General features: G+C 51.7%; 1 protein-coding gene across 8 annotated transcripts in view; it reads right to left on the bottom strand.

Moving 5' to 3' along the window:
* The window catches only part of Trpm2 (transient receptor potential cation channel subfamily M member 2), a 46,169-nt gene that overhangs the window by 13,423 nt on the left and 14,871 nt on the right, over positions 1-17,875 (bottom strand). For 6 of the 8 annotated variants that reach the window (XM_087898324.1, XM_087898320.1, XM_087898323.1 and 3 more), the window contains 16 exons: positions 17,168-17,229; positions 16,262-16,462; positions 15,396-15,498; positions 13,058-13,179; positions 12,483-12,836; positions 11,393-11,530; positions 10,541-10,736; positions 10,187-10,332; positions 9,271-9,383; positions 7,963-8,176; positions 6,722-6,840; positions 5,989-6,121; positions 5,382-5,553; positions 1,874-2,057; positions 812-993; positions 441-573 (listed from right to left, as the gene is read on the bottom strand). In XM_087898324.1, the coding sequence (XP_087754450.1) occupies positions 441-573; positions 812-993; positions 1,874-2,057; positions 5,382-5,553; positions 5,989-6,121; positions 6,722-6,840; positions 7,963-8,176; positions 9,271-9,383; positions 10,187-10,332; positions 10,541-10,736; positions 11,393-11,530; positions 12,483-12,836; positions 13,058-13,179; positions 15,396-15,498; positions 16,262-16,462; positions 17,168-17,229 (2,572 nt within the window). The remainder of the gene's footprint in view (positions 1-440; positions 574-811; positions 994-1,873; positions 2,058-5,381; positions 5,554-5,988; positions 6,122-6,721; positions 6,841-7,962; positions 8,177-9,270; positions 9,384-10,186; positions 10,333-10,540; positions 10,737-11,392; positions 11,531-12,482; positions 12,837-13,057; positions 13,180-15,395; positions 15,499-16,261; positions 16,463-17,167; positions 17,230-17,875) is intronic. The other 2 variants (XM_087898327.1, XM_087898325.1) reach the window with 2 other exon arrangements.

The raw sequence follows: 17,875 nt of genomic DNA on the forward strand, positions 1-17,875 counted from the left end.
CTGAGGTTTGTTGATGTTGCCATCAACGTCACCATAACTACCAGCACTATCGGGAGCAGCACTATCACTCCCAACACCATCCTCTCCAGCACTCTCATTACCAGCATCATCACTAGAGTCACCGGTCATCTCTGGCATTATCATCACCATCACCAGCATCATCGCTATCATCGGCATCACCTCCAGCCCTAACATCATTGTCACTGCTGCCATCACCATTATCCTCACGACCATCAATACCACTATTATCACCATCAGCTTCATCATCTGCCAAAAGCATCACAACCGGGCACCCTGTCTGCCTGTCTGGACACAATGACATCCGGTTTTCTCTCCCACAAGCTGAGCATGAGTCCTCCCCCATGGAACTGTACTTAGTATGGCTTTGGAGCTTCAGGACATGACTTTAACACATTCCCCGGGGCTCCCCACCTCCGTACTTCTCACTGATGTCATGGATCTTCTGTTCTGGCCGCTGTTTGTGCTGGTGCTGCTGGTTCTGCAGATAGTTCTCCTTCAGGTAGAGCTCCCAGGACAGGAGAGCTGCCTCCTCGTTCTTCTCCAGTTTGTTCTCTGTAGGCAGGATAGGGTTAGCAAGGACCTGAGGACCCACCCAGGGCTCCCTGGAAAGGGTCCATCACCCCATATCCAGATTCAGGGAGCAACTAGCCTATGCCAGGTGCGGGAAAAACCCAGAAGCATGAGACATCAGTGTATCTACTGATGGTCCAGGACTCTGGAAGGAACCCCACACTTGCACCCAGGATGGTGGGACTGCAGTGTCGGGGGGGGAGTGGACATAGGGACTCACTGAGCTGCTTGTGCCTCTTGGCAGGGATCTTCAGGACAATCCTCTTGATCAGGAGCTGCAGGTGGCTGAGGAGAATGAAGGGGGGAGGGGCCGGGGGCCGGCCATGGTACTCCTCAATCAGGTCATGGCGCTGGAACTTCCAGATCTGGTCTGTGTGTTCCTGCACTTCCTGGAATGTGTAGCTGGTGGGAAGCAGGGGTGTTGTGAGCCACCATTACGGCTGCTGGGAACTGAACTCAGGACCTCTGGAAGAGCGGTCAGTGCTCTTAACCTCTGAGCCATCTCTCCGGGCCCCAGGTGGCAGGGGGATATGGATCAGAATGTTTGTGGGACACAACATTCCAGGGCCAAGTACAGCAGAAGCAAGTGAGCAGGAAGTAAGCCAAACGCCAAGTGGCAGCCAGCTTCTGAGAAAGGGGCAAGGCCAGGAAGTCACAGGGATTTTATATTTGTGCTCAGGAATAAACAAAGGCGGCATCTGTGAGGGGACAGCACTGAAGAGCTTATCTGCGTGTCAAGATTTGAAGCCGCAGAGGACGTTGTCTCAGGTACCCAGGTACCCAAGAATGACAGAGAAGCCCAGGAGCAGGGGAAACGACCCGTGACACTTTATCAGATAGCTTTTGGGGCCTGAGAGACAGAGCCCACCCCACCCCCTACCCACACCCCCTGCCCTGACCTCAGATCTAGCTAGCACATGTAGCTCTCAGTGTTCAGAATACTCTAAAACAGAAGGGATGTCCCCTGAAGTCAGCCGGTGAGAAAAGAGTACATGGTTCACATCACACTGGAGAGACGCCAAAGGTCACGGCCATCAGGAACCTGTCTATAGAGACAGGAGGGCCAAGGACTCAAGGGTTTCATGGTGGGCAAGCTGGGCCTTCCAGTCGGAATAGGAATGGGTTTTATGATCCCAAAGTCAGCAGACAGGGGCTACTGGGCCTCTGGGAGCAGGGACACAGACAGGATGTCACACTGGCTCCACACACTCTCGCCTGCCTGTGCACACACTCGCCCAGGACAGCCTTACCACTTGAGTGTAGCACAGACGCCTACACTCACTTGAACATGGCGATGAGCAGGTTGAGCAGCAGGATGTTGGCAAAGAGCAGGTAGAGGCAGAGCAGGGTGACTGTCAGCCACTCGGGGAAAGCGGGTGTCTGCCCTGTCCAGTCACTCTCGGGACACTTGGGCTTGTAGGGGTCTGTGCCGTTGGGGCTGCATTGGTCCATGCTGAAGTTAACACCTGTGGGGAGTGGGTGGGGCAACCAGAAAACAGGAAGTCAGTCTCCAGGAACTGGCTGCCGGGGACCCTGGCCGTTGGGGCACTGAGAGTCCCCGTAGGCTCAGACATCACAAGAGTTAAGGACTGGGTATCCGGCTAGGGTCCAAAGCGTGACAAGAGGTCTGTCTGTACTTGGGTATCCTCAAGCAGGAAGTGGGCTGCTATGGGAGTCTGGAGCCAGAGCTGTCGTCCAGATTGGCTGCCTGCAGGCCAGGATTCAGCCAGCCCTCCCCCAAGGCACTTCTCATGGCCACAGACATCAGTGGATGGGTCTTGATTCTGAGAAATTCAATTAGCAGAAAAGGATCTTAAAATATATAAGTGGGGCTAGAGAGGTGGCTCAGCAGGTAAGAGCACAGAACTGCTCTTCCAGGGACCCAAGTTCAGTCCCCAGCACACACTTCGGGTAACTCTCAACCATTATAACTCCAATTCCAGGGGATCAGACAGACACTTCTGGCCTCTGTGGGCACCACTATCATGTGAACATATCCTCAGAGACATATACATACACATAGTTAAAAATAAAATAAATCAAGAAAATAATAGGACTAAAAAAAAAAACAATAACACAAAAAGGAAGACATAGCCCAGAATGAGCTTAACAGCTCCAGACCTGGCCACTAGAAGCTGAAGGATGACTAAGGCAAGCCAGTGGTTCAAACAGTCAGAGAGACAACCTGTTTCTAGCCCAAAACCCCAAAATTTGTGTAGACCCAAGGAGTCCAAAGCAATCTGAAAGAAGAAGAGCAAGGCTGGAGGACCCACCTTGCCCGATATCAAATTTACTACAAGTTACAGTAGCCATGGCAGGGAGGGACTGGGCAAGGCCAGATGCACATAACAGCAGAAAAGGGTGGGAGACCTAAGATGAATGCTTTAATTAAGGATCAGGTGACTGTCACGGGGAGCCAGGACAGCTCAGCGAGAAACAATTGTCAACTGATGCTGCTGGGACAATAGACAGCCACCTAAGAAAGAATGGTCCTTGCCGAGCACAGTGGGTCTGAAGAGATGGCTCTGAGGTTAAGAGCACTGATTGCTCTTCCAGAGGATCTGTATTCTATTACCAGCACCCATATGGTGGCTCACAACCGTCTCTAACTCCAGTTCTAGGGAATCTGATGCCTTCTTCTGGCCTTTCTAGACACCAAACAGACACATAGTACACAAACAGGCATGCAAACAAAATACCAACATATACAAAACAATAGCAATTTAAAAACAAGGATGGCCCTTATCTCACACACAAATGTGTATAGATGAAGTAGATTCATGGCTGTCTAGGGAAAGAAGACAGTAGCACTGATGGGGTGAGGCTGAAAGCTAATTTCTGCAAATGAGTCAGAGGCCAAAAGAAAGATCGAAAGCCATAAGCCCTCATTAAAAAAATAGCACACACATAAATAAACCTTCCAAGCCGTGGGTTCAGCAATGTTTCCTTCACTGTGACACAGAGGCATAAACGGGTTTAAAAATCAAGCTGCGCCTCATTAAAATTCTATGCTTCAAAGAAAATGTCTTTCCATAAATAAAATAAAAAGACAACCTCTGTGATAAGAGAAATTATTGCAAACTGACCCTGTGATGAAGGTCTTAAAAGCTCAACAATAAAAATTATAATGGAAGGGGGAAACGAGCGAAAGATAGAAATGGTCATTTCTCCCAGGAAGATGTACAAACGGTCCAGCAAGTACATGGAAATATGTTCAGCAGAAGCCACAACAGAAGTGCCCATCAGAGCCACAAGGACACACCACTGACCCCCACTGGGCAGGAACGAGTGTGAGGTGAGTGTGGAGAAACTGGAACGCATAGCCTCTGTGGAAGCAGCTTGGCTTGTCTCAGAGTTAAACACACCCGCACCAAAGCACAGACATAAGTTCACAGCAACAGCAGTCCAGAGTAGCCGAAACCCAGGAATATTGCCAGAGATCACAGCTTCAGAATCACTAAAATGTGCCTTGTCCATGTAGAGAACTACAATTTAGCAATAAAATAGAATAAAGCACTGATAACTGTTGCAGCCCCCTCCACACACACACACAGTGATCCCTGGAAATGTGACACTGGGTGGCAAAGCCAGACCCGCCTGAGTGCACGCCACATTAGGTCTAACGTGTGTGACAAGTCCGGGAGAGCAAATGTGTATGGACGGCCGCAGATGAGTAGCTTTGTGGGACGGAGAGAGGAGGGCAGTGGCCGCTGAAGGGTTGGGGTCTGAGGCTAGTTTCTGTGAGACACCATGTGTAGACCTTCTGCGGGTAGCTTATGACGCAGCAAATCTACCTGAAAGAAGCTGGCTTTAAAAAACAAATGGGACTGGAGGAGAGCTCCATCAGTAAAAGGCTTGCTTGATGGTGTGGCTTGAGTTCAAATCATGTTAAAGGCCAGATGTTATGGCTTGTGCTTCCAATACCAGTGCCAAGGAGGAAACAGGTGATCCCTGGGGCTCTGCCTAGCTAGCTTAGACTACTAGGCAAGATTCAGGCCAATTGGAGATCCTGTCTCAAACAAGGGAGGGACTGGAAAGACGGCTCAGCAATTAAGAGCACTGAATATTCTTTCTAAGGACCTGTGTCCAGTTCCCAGCACCCACATGGAGGCTCACAACTGTCTGTAACTCAAGTCCTAGGGGGTCTGACACCCTCTTCAACCTCCTTGGGCAGTGCACACATATGGTGCACAGACATACATGAACGCAAATCCACATACATAAAATAAAAATAAAGGAAAAACTAAGAACAAAAACAGGGTGGGTGGCTCCTAAGAAATGACACCAGAGGTTGTCCTCTGGCCACCACACAAGCACACACACCCACACACATGTGCGCACACTCACATATACACATATGAACTCACACACATACACATACTCACATAAGTATGTGTAAGCTCACACACAGGCACAGATACACACCCACTTACACTGGGAAGCTGTCTTTCTATCAGAGAGTAAGCAGTAGTTTCTGACTGCAGTAGGGTGAGAGAGGGGGATGGGGTGACTTTTAATGCTGTGGACTGTCAATCGTGCCCCATACATTCTGGCATAGCTTAAGTTCCTGCTGTCCCGCTCCTCATTGGCTGGGAAATCCCTGTGCCTTCCACGCTCTGCTGAGGGTTATCAGCATCCAGAACAAGCTAGTCCTTAGAAAGCCACACAGCCTTGCTGAAAATGAACTCTATCTCTTGTAACCTTGGACTCTTAGAGGGCCCTAGGGAGCTCCCCCACCCCATCTCTCTCATTTCTCCTTGCCCCTTAGATGCCCACAATCTGACTCCTACTGTCGATGTAGGTTGGGATCTGCCCAAAGATGGTGAGGTAAGAGTGGTAGACGACCCCACGGAAGATCCAGTCCACTCGGCTCTCGTTGTGAATGAGGATGGCCTGCTTGGCCACTCCGAAGGACACCACCCACACCGCCAGGAGAAAGAGGAAGAAGAAGACGTCCTTCATCTGTAGAGAGTGAAGCAATGGCTGTACTTCCCATCCTGGATCTCCTCTCTCCGCTGAATGCAGGATACCGGGGAGCAACCCAGGGCCTCCCTGCAATCTCACAGAGCATTCACTGACATCTTCGGGGAACACCCCAAGATGTGGATTGGGGTTGGACAATAAAGACTCAAAGAAGAAAGGACTTGCATCTGAGCAGCAATGGGGCCCATGCTGGGGCTGTGAAATAAGAAATGGGCAAGGCAGCCTGGAGGAGGTGGCATCCAGACAATAGGATGAGGACATTCAGAGATTCTGAGGATGAGGCAGAGGCAAGACATGGGACAAACGGTGAGCTCTAGTACCGTCCTACATCCTTCATGATGGGCACAGCCCTCAGCTTCCCTCACAGCAGCCGTGGGCCCCAGCCCCTCCCAGGCAAGCCTCTTGTGTCCTCACCATGCGCTTCACAATGATGATCTTGGGCCCCAGCGTTTTGCTGATCGTGAAGATATGCATGAGGCGGAGGCAGAACATGATGAAGTCCAAAGACAGGATGATGCGCCCGGGGTACAGTGTCACTGGGATAAGTCTGGCAGTGGGCAAGGTACCACCTCAGGCTCTGTTCGCCAGAAGGCAGAGGTTTCTAAAACCTCTCCCTGGCCTGGGGTGGTCCTTGGAGGTATGGGGCTCTGGAGGAGCCAGGCCAAATATATCAAAGGCAATGGTAACATCAAGAGTAAAATATCTGTGGAGAACTGAGTTAACTTCAGTAGAAACCAGGAACTCAGGTGCAGAGACATCCCAGAAAGAATTCCAGGAGCCTTGGCCATATCCATTCCACCTCAAGAAGAAAGGGGGCCACCACCTCTCAGATACCCCAGCTGTCGTGAGTGAGACATAACCAAGCAGGGAGGGACAAAGAGGACACTGTATGTCTGGGAAGCTGACTGGAGGCCCTCACACGTGACAGCAACCCAAGATGGACCCAGAACAGTCACGCACCCCAACAGCATTTCTCCGTCAGCGTCAAGGGCAGGCATGGTCTCAGCCGTCACTGTGCCCACAGACAGGCAAGAGTCAAGGTTCAGAGATTACCTTGTCAGGGGCAAAGCCAGTTCCCCACCTTGTCTTAAGATGGCTGGGTTCAGGTGCCCCTTAGGAAGAAGGCAGGGGTACCCCGGCCACTCACCGACAGGTCAATCCTACTATGAAGAGCAGAATGGCACCAACGTCCAGCTTGTTCCAGAAGTCACTGAAGTACAGGGACGCCATCTTCTTCAGCCCACACCCATCAGGATCATAGAAGAGCTACTGAGGAGACCACAGTTAGGGAGGCCAACATCTCCATCTCCATCACACTGACAGCTCCTTGTGGGCAGAGCTTGGCTGTGGTGGGGGCCAGCAGGACACGGGAAGGGGGGGGACCTCTGCACTCAACGAGTCCAGGATCAGCATGAGCAGAAGTAAGTACCTGACACACTTCCCCGCTAGACTCTCATGAACCAGGGGTCCTATTAAACCTGTGTGTGTGTGTGTGTGTGTGTGTGTGTGTGTGTGTGTGTGTATGTACGCAAATAGACACGTGTGAGTGCAAGTGTGTATATATGTGTGTGCTGGAGAAGCTCCCTTCTCCCTACCAGCTCCTCCCACAAGGATCTTTGCTCTGTCCAGAATGACACCTGCTCCCAGAGACAGCCCGGGAAGGAGGGGCCTGGAGGAGACCCCAGGATCCTTACATGGTCTGCCTGGCAGGAATCCTCACCCTTTTCTGGTAACAGGCCCCAAATGCCATGGTCAAGCATGTCCTTTCCCTGGACCTGAGGGACAGATTCTAGGAAACACATGTGCTCTCTATGCTGGGCTGCCAGTGAGGTGAGTTCAGGGGACACAGAAGCTCTGACTCTCATGGAGGGTCTCTGGCTACAGAGGCTGGCCCGAAGGACCGGAACCCTGAATGTCATTACACACCCTTGCAGGGAGAATCATGTTCTGCCCCTGCCTCAGGGAAGGAACCTCTGGATGCTCTGAGTCAACCATCCTTGGATGGATGGTACCTCTGTATCTGGCAGGGTTTACTCTGAGCCCTTTTCTGAAGTGAGCCATAATCACATTCATGGTTCTCCATCAGTCTGTGCCTTTTGCAAATGATCACACAGGGCCCCGTACTTGGCAATGTAGGGAGACACACCTACTTAAGGCAGTCGCAGAATGTGATTAGGTAGCTGGGGGACTTTGGGTCACACAGAACTAGCTCAACTTCTGGGGTACTGGAAAATGTCCGTCTCCTAGCCTCAGGTAAGGCAGTCAGATCATGGAGGCAAGGCTCCCAGGTGGAGGAGTGGGTGCCTGCCTTCTGGGGTTCTACCCAGCTCCCTGGGGCCTGGATGAAGCTCGGTAGTGACAGACACTTGGTGTGGGGGCAGTGAGCACCTGTCGTGTTTCCTCGCACACCAGGGAGAAAAGCCACAGGTAGATGAGGTACTCGCACCAGGAAGGCGAGGGCTGGAAGTCCACCATGAGCACGTAGGCGAACAAGCAGAGAAAGGCGAAGTAGGACAGGATATTCAGGTGGAAGATGACCACAGGCGCGTTGAAGAAGGCGCGGACACGGGCTGGGCGGCACAGGGGCTGTAGCCTCTTCTCCCTGCAACAGACACCTCAGGGGACTGTGACAGACTGAAAACCCAACACCCCACAGTCCTCTGGACCCCCACTCGTCCTGAGAGAGATATAGCTCAAGGGGCAAATATACTAGGAAAGGAACCTGGTACCAAAGGTCACATAGCAGTTCTAGACAGGCCAGCACAGCATTGGCACTAAAGACCCCAAACCCTGCACAGATCCAAAAGGCCAGGAGTCCCTGCATCCTGCTGTACTGTGAAAATCGCAGCTCCTATCCAGGGCTGAGGCCTGGCTATAAGCCTAACCTGGGTTAGGTTCCCTGTGCCATGCTCTTAGCGTGAGTTCTTAGATGGATTTCTCAGGCCTCAGGTGCCTCCACAATCGGGGACCAGCTGCCATTACTGTCATAAAGGCTATTCTCACAGCGTGACCTAGTTCCCACGAGGACACACTCTGATGTGCAGCCTCCTGCCACAGCTGCCACTGGAAACACAGGTGCAGCCTTGTTCCCCTCAGGGATGGGGGGGGGAATACTATAAAGGTCACATGACGATGTCTATGCCCACTGGAAGGTGAGATTGACTTCTGGTCCTCCTGGGTCTGTGCAGGGTGGGAGTTCAGAAAGCAGGGCAGACTGAAACTGCTTTAGTACCTGAGCTGCCAACCCGTTCCTAAGACACACCCCCCAACCGTCAGGGCGTGAGAAGGTGATACAGCATGTGGCCTATGGCAATGAGAGGGTTTGCCACTGGCTACCTGGCCTGGAGCTTGGTATCTGCCCCCGAATCCCCAGGGAACAGAGATGCTATCTAGCAAAATAGAAATAGCATCTTCATAAGAGCGCTTGTGCTCTGAGGTGACCACAAGTGAACCACAGCCAGACCCGGTCTTCAGTCCTCCACCCAAGTCTGGCCGCAGCATCAAGGGTACCCTACCCACCCCATGCTCCCTGTTGCCATGGAACTGAGGCCAAGAGACAGACTCATCAGCACTGCCAGCCTCCAGCATTCAGCAGAACACTCAGGCCACGGAAGAGTTTGACCCAAGACGGCACTGAGGACGGGCGGTGCCCCCTCTACTTCCCGCACCTCCTAGAAGCCTGGACCTCCCTCTCACCTGAAGGAGATGAGGCCGGTGAAGAGCAGTGGGAAGGCCAGCATGCACAGGATGATCTGCCACAGGCTGTTGTCCACACAGAGCTGGCCCCACCACACCTTGGTCAGGAAAGCCTGTGGACAGCGTGGTCTCAGGGCAGGGGCCACCCAGCAGTCTGACCCCCAATCGAGGATGAGTGCTAGTTATGTCCCCCTAATCACTATGCTCCGAACCCCTAACCACAAGTGGCACCCCATGGTCGGCCAGCAGAGCAATCAGGATTTTGGGTGGTTGGAGTCAGGTCATAGTGGGTGATAAGTGGTAGATAAGCAGGGCTTATCACACAGGGCTCTAACTCCCCTCCTGCCTGCCATCCCTCCTCCAGCTTCAGGACCCCCAGTCTCTGCAAGGTCCCGAGGCCATGCAGTCCCAAGCTGTCATAAGCAGACTCTTTTTGGCACCACAGGGCAGGACTTGATTCCTCCCTGGGCATCCCTGGGCTCTGCAAATCCCAGAACACATGGAGTCCTGTGGGCACGTTAACAACATGAGGTTGTGCTCCAAGGATATCCAAATAACAAAGGAGTATGTTTCATTGTCTAATGTTCCACGAAGGCTACACTATCCTGCTGCCCTTCCTGAGATCCCCAGAAGGCACAGGTTCCTGGAAAGTACACTGGGGGCCACCTGCACCTCCTAGAAGCCTGGGGCACCATTTGAGCAGCAGCCTCTGTGTCCACCAGCCACTGACTTTGCTGTGCACCAGTTTCCCCATTCCTGAACCAGGAGGCAAAAGTCTGTCCTTCAGTGTAAGCCTAGGTACCAGGCATTATCCCAGCCATCAAAGAGTCACACTGCTAGGAGCAGCCATATCATCAGAGTCAGGGCTGTGTCCCCCTGGGCACCTGACTCTGGAAGTGGGCCCTCAGGGAGTTACCTGGATGCCTCCATGAGACACGAATTTCATGTCCTTGGCCTCTAGGGCCAGCTGCAGGCAGGTGGCCTTCCCCCAGGCCTCTGACACCCGGACAAGAAGCTTCTGCGCCCTCTCCTCATCCTTCCGGTAGCACTCAGTGAAGACACCTGAGGAGAGGGAGAAAAAATAGAGCCTGGGACAACCAGAGAGCCAGCAAAGGGACCCTCAGCAAAGGCAGAACATAGGCTAAGACTAATTCATAGGTACTGTCCGGAAACATCCAGGTCATGGACAAGGACTCTAGGTAACAGCATTGGAGCTGACATACAGAGATGGAGACCCTGGTGACAGTGCAGGTGGCCCCAGGGAGCTCACCTATAGCTCTGTGCTCAAACTCATCCGCCAGTGCCAGCATCTCCTCTGAGCTGTCTGTATCTTCCTCCTCCTTGGACAGCTCCTTCAGGATCTTGCTGCAGGCCAGGGCTGCAGCAATACAGTCCTGGCTCTGGGACACAGGGGCACTGTGAGGACCTGGGGCATCACCAGGTTTACCCACCCTGTATCTAGAAAGCTATGATAGTGAACACAGATGCTTAGGACCAGAAGTTTGGGGGGGCACTCATATAAACAAATAGAGTCACCCCACATTAACATATAACCCCTCTGATGGCAGCCTCTTGTACTGAACTATGGTACCGTACCCTTGTCTCCCTAAGAAGTGTAATGCACAGACAGGAGCTGGCAAGATCTGGGCAGGGCATAGAGACCAACACTGCCCACATCCTCAGTCCTGAAAATAACCACAACAGCTTGCTTAGAAAGCCTTTATCCTCCCTTCCTTTTCTTTATTACTTTCATTAAATGTCAGTTTTTATTCGTGTTTTTAAGGTCTACTTATTTATTATGTATACAGCATTCTGCCTACATGTATGTCTGCATGTCAGAAGAGAGTACCAGATCTCACTATAGATGGTTATGAGTCACCATGTGGTTGCTGGGAACTGAACTCAGGACCTCTGGAAGAACAGCCAGTGCTCTTAACCTCTGAGCCATCTCTCCAGCCCTTTTTACTTTCTTTTAAGAATTGCTTTCCACAGAAGCTTGTGTTCCCCACCGAGTGCTCCAAGCCTCCCTAGGTTAGAGATCTCACTGTCCCCTGAGGTGAGTCTCTGACTCAGATCACCAGTCTAGACGTTATCATGTCTGCAACTAAACCAGTCCTGGTACCTGAGCCCAGATGATGCCTGCCAGCTCCCGGCGGTTCTGGATGATGGCCCAAATGAGAAGGTCGCGGACTGGATCGATGGTGAAGGTAACATGGTCTGTTGATCGCTTATAGAAGGACCGGAGACTCACTCCCTGTACCTGTAGGTGGAGAACAGTCCACGTCCCACAGGGGCCCCTAGCAGCAGAACCTTAAGGTAGTGGGCAGTGTGTGTCCTTCCTTGGGCAGTCATGGAGAGATGGCATATTTCACTCTTGGGGATGTAATTAAATGATTCACTGGGGGCTGAGGAGATGGCTCAGCAGGAAAGAGCTTGCCACCCAAGCCTGATGACCTAAGTTTGGATCTCCACCATCCACATTAGAGGAAAAAAGATGTACCCTAGAACTGAGTCCAAATAAAACCTTCCTCCCAAAAGATACTTTCTGGCAGGTAAGGAGAAAAGTAACTACTATAGACATGTATGGAGGTAAATAAGTCGAAATGAGGCTATTGGTAGAGGAGGGGCCCTTCTCTTTTCCCACGCTTCTTCTCATGCAGACTCAGCAAGAGACCCCCCACCTGCAAGACAGGGAGAGGAGCCTCAGCAGGAGCCAACCCTGTCACTGTCCTCAGACAGTGAGAAAATGAGTTGCTATTGTCTAAGTCCTAGATCTACAGGGTTTCACACAGTCCGTGCCTTCCAGGACAGACTACAGAGCCCATTGCTTTGGGGCTGTTTGCTTGTTTGGTCAAATGGCTTTGGTTTTCTCTCTCTCTCTCTCTCTCTCTCTCTCCTCTTTTCTCTTCCTCTTTCTTTCTTTGTGACTACCTCACTATGCAGTCCAGGCTGGCCTTGTACTCTTCATCATTTACCTCAGCTTCCTGAGAGCTGAAATTGCAGGCAGGTGCATGCATGCATGCGCGCGCACACACACACACACACACACACACACACACACACGCACCCATATTTAGCAATTCCTTTTTTAATAAATGTAAGAGCTCATAACACAGCTGAGAACACAGCAGTCACCCACCAAGGAACCATCATGGACACCGCCTCCCGACACCAGCAACCCCATCCCTGGCACCCACATTACCAGGACTCACATTGAGTTTGATGTGTGCCATGGGCAGCGAGAGCCGCGGCCGGTCGCTGTATCGGGGCCGAGGGTACAGCAGCTGTGTGGAGTCCCCCAGGAGTTCACGCAGCACCTGGGCCACGTGGTGCATGTGCAGTCGGGGTGCAGCGGAGGCATAGGCCACGCGTTCGTGCTCTTCAGCCAGCACCTTCTGCAGCTTGCTGTGAAAGAGGCAGGATGGCTCCAGGTTCTCATACAGGCAGAGCAGAGTGTCCCAAGTGACAAACTCCTTCAGACGCACCCCGTTCTCCAGAAAGAGCCTCACAAACTCAGGTTTGTTGGAGATGAGGGCAGCTGTCATCATGGGGTGCAGATCTGCGGGCTAAGAGGGAGCAATGTTCAGTGGCCAGCACATTAAGTCAGCACCCCTTAGAACTCTGAGCTCAGGACCCTAGAAGGAGAGGCTGATATATTTTCTGAAGGATGGAATTCACCCTGGTCACCCATTCCCAAAGCGGGGCTAGAACCCTGAAGATACGCACACGAACCCACTGACGCAGGCGCCTCACCATGCACACAAACCCACTGACGCAGGCACCTCACCTTCCACTGCCATTCATCCGTGAAGATCTCACTTCGAGCAATGTCCACACGGTTCCACGCCACTGCCAGCTTCAGTTGGTGGTCCCAGTTCTCGTGGCCAGACTGGTCTTGGCTTCGAGAGGCTGTGGGTGGCAGTGTGTGTCAGGTGCCTCTATGTGAGGCTTGGCGTGGGGCTCAGGAGTTGGTTGGGGAACGCTAGTTCCCTTAATGATTTAAAGTGATAACTCGGAGCTTATTGGTGACACCCTCCCTGAGACATCTGCTTTGTAAAGCATGTTTCATTCATTGTTAGACTCAGAGAACCAGAGTTTTGATCATCACTGTAGTTCACCCCATTCCTCACCCTGAGTCATCTCCCAGCCATGCCCTGCCCCTCTGTGACAGGGGAAAAAAGCCATAGTAAAACAAGATACAGAGCTCTAAAAAGCATTCATTTACACTGACATACAAAGCGGAATTCCAAAAGCCAACACACTGTGTGTGTGTCTGTCTGTCTGTCTGTCTGTCTGTCTATGTGAAGATCAGAACCCGGGTCCCCATAACTGCACATGGTTTCCATTCAGAGAAGAGAAAAACCAACTTTGGTCCCTCCTTCACACCACGCAGTGGGGTGTTCTGCTGAAGAGACAGGCTAGGTGTGTGAAGTGACATCGATGAGTATCTGTAACCCTAGGACAGGCAGAGTTCTGGCCAGGACACAGAAAACACAACTGCAAAGAGCAAGTTGACAAATCACAAAAGGTAAACCCTTTGTTCTTCAAAGCCACCTCAAGAAAATGTAGCCACAACCCATGAACCCAGGGCAGACTTCCCAATTCCCATGTCTGACAAAGGGCATCAGAATGAACAAGGGACACTCACAGGCCAGAAACAGGAAGTCAGTCAGATTAGTATGGTCAAAAGACACTTCACCAAGGTCAGAGCAGAGAAAATGACAACAGAGGCCATGAAATACTTCTTATGCCCCAGGAAATACACCAGGAAAAATACACTGAAACCACACCAAGACTCTACATCATGCCCAGGCTGGTCCCCAGCCCCCTGTTGTGTAGCAGTTTCCTTCAATTGAAACCTCCCTTCCTAGAGGGAAACTCAACAAGACTCAGGAAGTCCCTGAAACCCACCAGATTTACACGGCCCAATACTCCATGGGGTTAAATAAGCAGTGAGAAAGACTGAGACAAGGAGACCCTCTCACCCATGAAGCTTCCTGCAAGTGGTACAGAGAGCTCCAGAAATGCATCTTTCCTGAGTCCTCACCCATGCCGGGTGGGATTTCAGTGACGATGCTCCTCCCTCTGAGTCATCCAGGTGCCTGTAAGTACCTCCTCACACACGCTCCTCTAAGTAACCCCAGTAGACTCACTGGTTCACCAAGGCAGAATTTGGTGGTAGTGCTGCTTTGACTGGTGTTAGTTCTCTATCCAAAGTGAGTAAATGTTTGTCTGTGTCTTCCCAGGAATAGTGTCACACACGGCCCCTTCCTGGAGCCTTCCCTTGTCCCTCCCCAGTCCCATCTCCAGTCCTGGCACCCATGGCTCCACTTCTTTCTCTACTTGGAGTCCCTCTTGCAAGTGGTATTTGCTGTAGTGATGTTTTGCACACTATCTTGCAGGCTCCCCCGTTAATCTTGAATGTATTATATAGACCAGTTTGGCCTTGAACTTTGCAGTGAATCTCCTGCTTCAGGCTCGGAAGTACTGGGACTATAAGCATGAGCTGGGAAACATAGCTTAGAATAGTAGCGTTTAGAGTAGTAATTGTTACTGTCTTAACCTCATATGTAACAAAGAAAGCTAACACTGCCATTATAAGCCTGTTACAATGACACAGGCATTCATAATTGTCCATACATTTGCCTGTTTGAGATTTTTATTCCTTCATAGGGTGTTGAGTCACTGTCTAGTGTTCTTTCAGTACACCCTTGAGCATTTCTCGTAACTCAGGTCTGGTGATTACAAATTCTCTATGCTTTAATTTATCTGAGAATACCTTAATTTCTCCCCCACTTTACAGTCCTCTGCCTTTCACCTTCTAGTCTCTAATTAGAAATCTGTACATTATCTTACTGAGACTCCCTTATATGGGATAAGCCACCTCTCTTTGCTATTCTCAAGATACATTGTCTTCAGAAAGCTTGACTGTAATGAGATTGGCATGGCTTCCTTTGAGTTCAGCCTACAAGAAATTTGCTGTTTCTTGGATGACAGGGGTATACAGTGGCATGGCCTCAGGCAGCCACTCTCTGGCCGGCGCCTCTGATTGAGATGCTGTCATTCATCATGAGCACACATGTCCAGGTCTTTCTCTCCTTTTTTTCCCCTGCTCATAGCCTCACCTTTCAGCAAAGCCTGCAGAATGGCCACATCCACATCCTGCTGCCCATCCTTGCCTTCCCGGAAGACTGTCAGCAGCTGCCGTCTCCGGACAATGTCTTGGATCTGCAGCAAATGGTTGCTAGTGAGATTTATGGTTGAGGGATTCTGTATCCTTGAAGGACAAAAGGAATTGAGACCCCAGCAAGGAACCACACTCCCTAGTCTGTGCTGGGGCAGCTAGTAAGGGCGCTTGACACCAAGTGTGAGGACTTGACTTCAGTCTCCTAGGACCTAAACAGTAGAAGAAAGAACTGACTGGTACAAAATGTCCTCTGTCCTCCATGATGTATGCATTGTGGCACCAGAGTGTGAGCATGAATAAACACACACACACACACACACACACACACACACACACACACTAAATATAACAAAAATACTGCTGAGGGCACTCCATTAGTGTTCTTATGGGGAGACAAGGCTGGGCCATGTGCTGTCTGTCACTCACTGCTGTGGATGCTAAGTTCTGCTGTCAGCATCCTGGTCAAGACCCCTCCTGCGCTCTGCAGTGCTTCCTGGCCCTCCCCAAGCACCACACCCCTCCAGTTCAACACGCTCTGGGTCCCAGAACAACAGCTCTCAAGTACTGAGATGTCCCAGCCTGGCCCTGGCGTTCTGCAAATAGAGTTCAAATCTCAGCTCTGCTTTGGCACGCTGTCTGCCAAATGCTTCAACCTCCCAGTGCCCAACCAGGAGGCCCTGCCTGTCCTGGGTCTCAGAGCTTCCCACCATCTGCAAACTCAATCGTGCACCCACTCTGACCCATTACAGGTTCCTGGAGTCCTGGTCTGTCTGGGAGTCAGCCAGGTGAGCCTATATGCCTTACCTTTTTGGTCCATTCCACGATCCTGCTCTCGGTGAAAGTCTCAAACATCTCCTGGAAGAACATGCTGAGCTTCTGCTGTATCAGGGAGATGGTGATCTCAGAGACGGGCAGAGCGGCCACCTGGGCGATGACGTCAGCCACTCGGCCGGAGCCCTCCACTATCACACAGGGTGTGCCATTGGTGATGGCATTGTAGATGGTCTGCAAAAGCGGAACCAAGCGTCAGCTGGCCAGAGTCCTCACCCAGCTCTGGCACTTCTGAAATACAGCAGCATTCAGTGGCAGCGAAGGCTGCAAGTCACTTGCAGCTAGAGCGAGCCTATGAAGCTAGAACTTTCTGGAAGCCGTCACTGGTTTAGGGCACTACGCCGTTCAAGAGACAAAAGAGCTGCTGCTGCCGCACCAGAAGCGTGCCGCTGGCACACCTGACTCAAGCTTGTCACTCAACACCCAATAGCACGGTAACAAAAGGCTTCATGGCACAGTCATTGACCAGACGCATTCGCAGGGATGCTGTGTGGACCCAGAATACCAAAGCCCAGGGGAATAACAGGACCATGAGGAAAACCCCAGATTTGAGCTCCAGGAACTGGACTGGACTCAGAGTAGTGCTTGGGACTCTGGGTGAACGCCTTCTGAAGAGGCTCTGGGAAGAAAGAGCCAGCAACCCCACCACAACCTGGGCTAATGTCAAGTCACCTCTCCCACATGAGGGTCTAACCGTAAGGCGTCCCTTCTCCCACCAGGAAACATCCCTGTCCTGTGGTGAATTCCCTCCCCTTCATATCCTCAGGGCAGCATGCGGTGTGTGTTGCGAGTGATGGCGCCAGATTTTAGTAAAAGCCTCCACCAGTCCTCCCTCCCCAGCAAGGCCTGGCCCCATGATGCAAAGCAGCTGGTACTCACGTGCAGCGTGCCAGGGCCGCCCTCCAACACCACACAAACGATGGGGATCTTGATGGCCACACCTAGGCAGACATAGAACCCATGTGAATATTGGGGGAAGCACAGGCCTACTATGCGAGGCTGCTTTCTTCCCCCCAATCCCATGGGGGAAGCATCAGCTGGGCCAATTAACGGGCAGCCGCTGAAGGTGAATGATGACGGCTTGCAGACAAGTTGCTCATGCACCATAAAAGAGCAAACCCAAGGCCTCCTGGCCATTTGCTCCACCCCTATCCCTGGCCTGCCCTTGCACCCACTACACATCCCGACCCTTGCACCTAACGACACACCCCATCCTTCCACCTATATCCTACCCCATCCTAATTAAATTCCTGTACAGAAAGGAACAAAACACCATCTTCTCTACCAGAGGACCACTCTAGCCCCCCTGCCTCTCTCTGCTGTTCTTTTTATGATACCTCGACATCCAAGCTGGCCCAAGGAACCTCTATGAGGACACCGACCCATCTGGCATTGGCTGGGGTGGGGCATAGTTCATGTCTCTTCTCCCCTTCTACTCAATCTCACCCAGAGGGCAGGAGAAACAGATGTAATATTAGAAGTCCCTTCCCCTGGTAGCAAAGCCCCCCCAGAGCCAACAAGGGTCCTTGCCTTCAAACACCTCACCCTGGGCTCTCCTGTGAAAACAGTGCTCTCCCAGTGTGGTGC

The sequence above is a fragment of the Myodes glareolus genome, chromosome 18, assembly GCF_982192425.1.
Source record: "Myodes glareolus chromosome 18, mMyoGla1.1, whole genome shotgun sequence".
NCBI lineage: Eukaryota > Metazoa > Chordata > Mammalia > Rodentia > Cricetidae > Myodes > Myodes glareolus.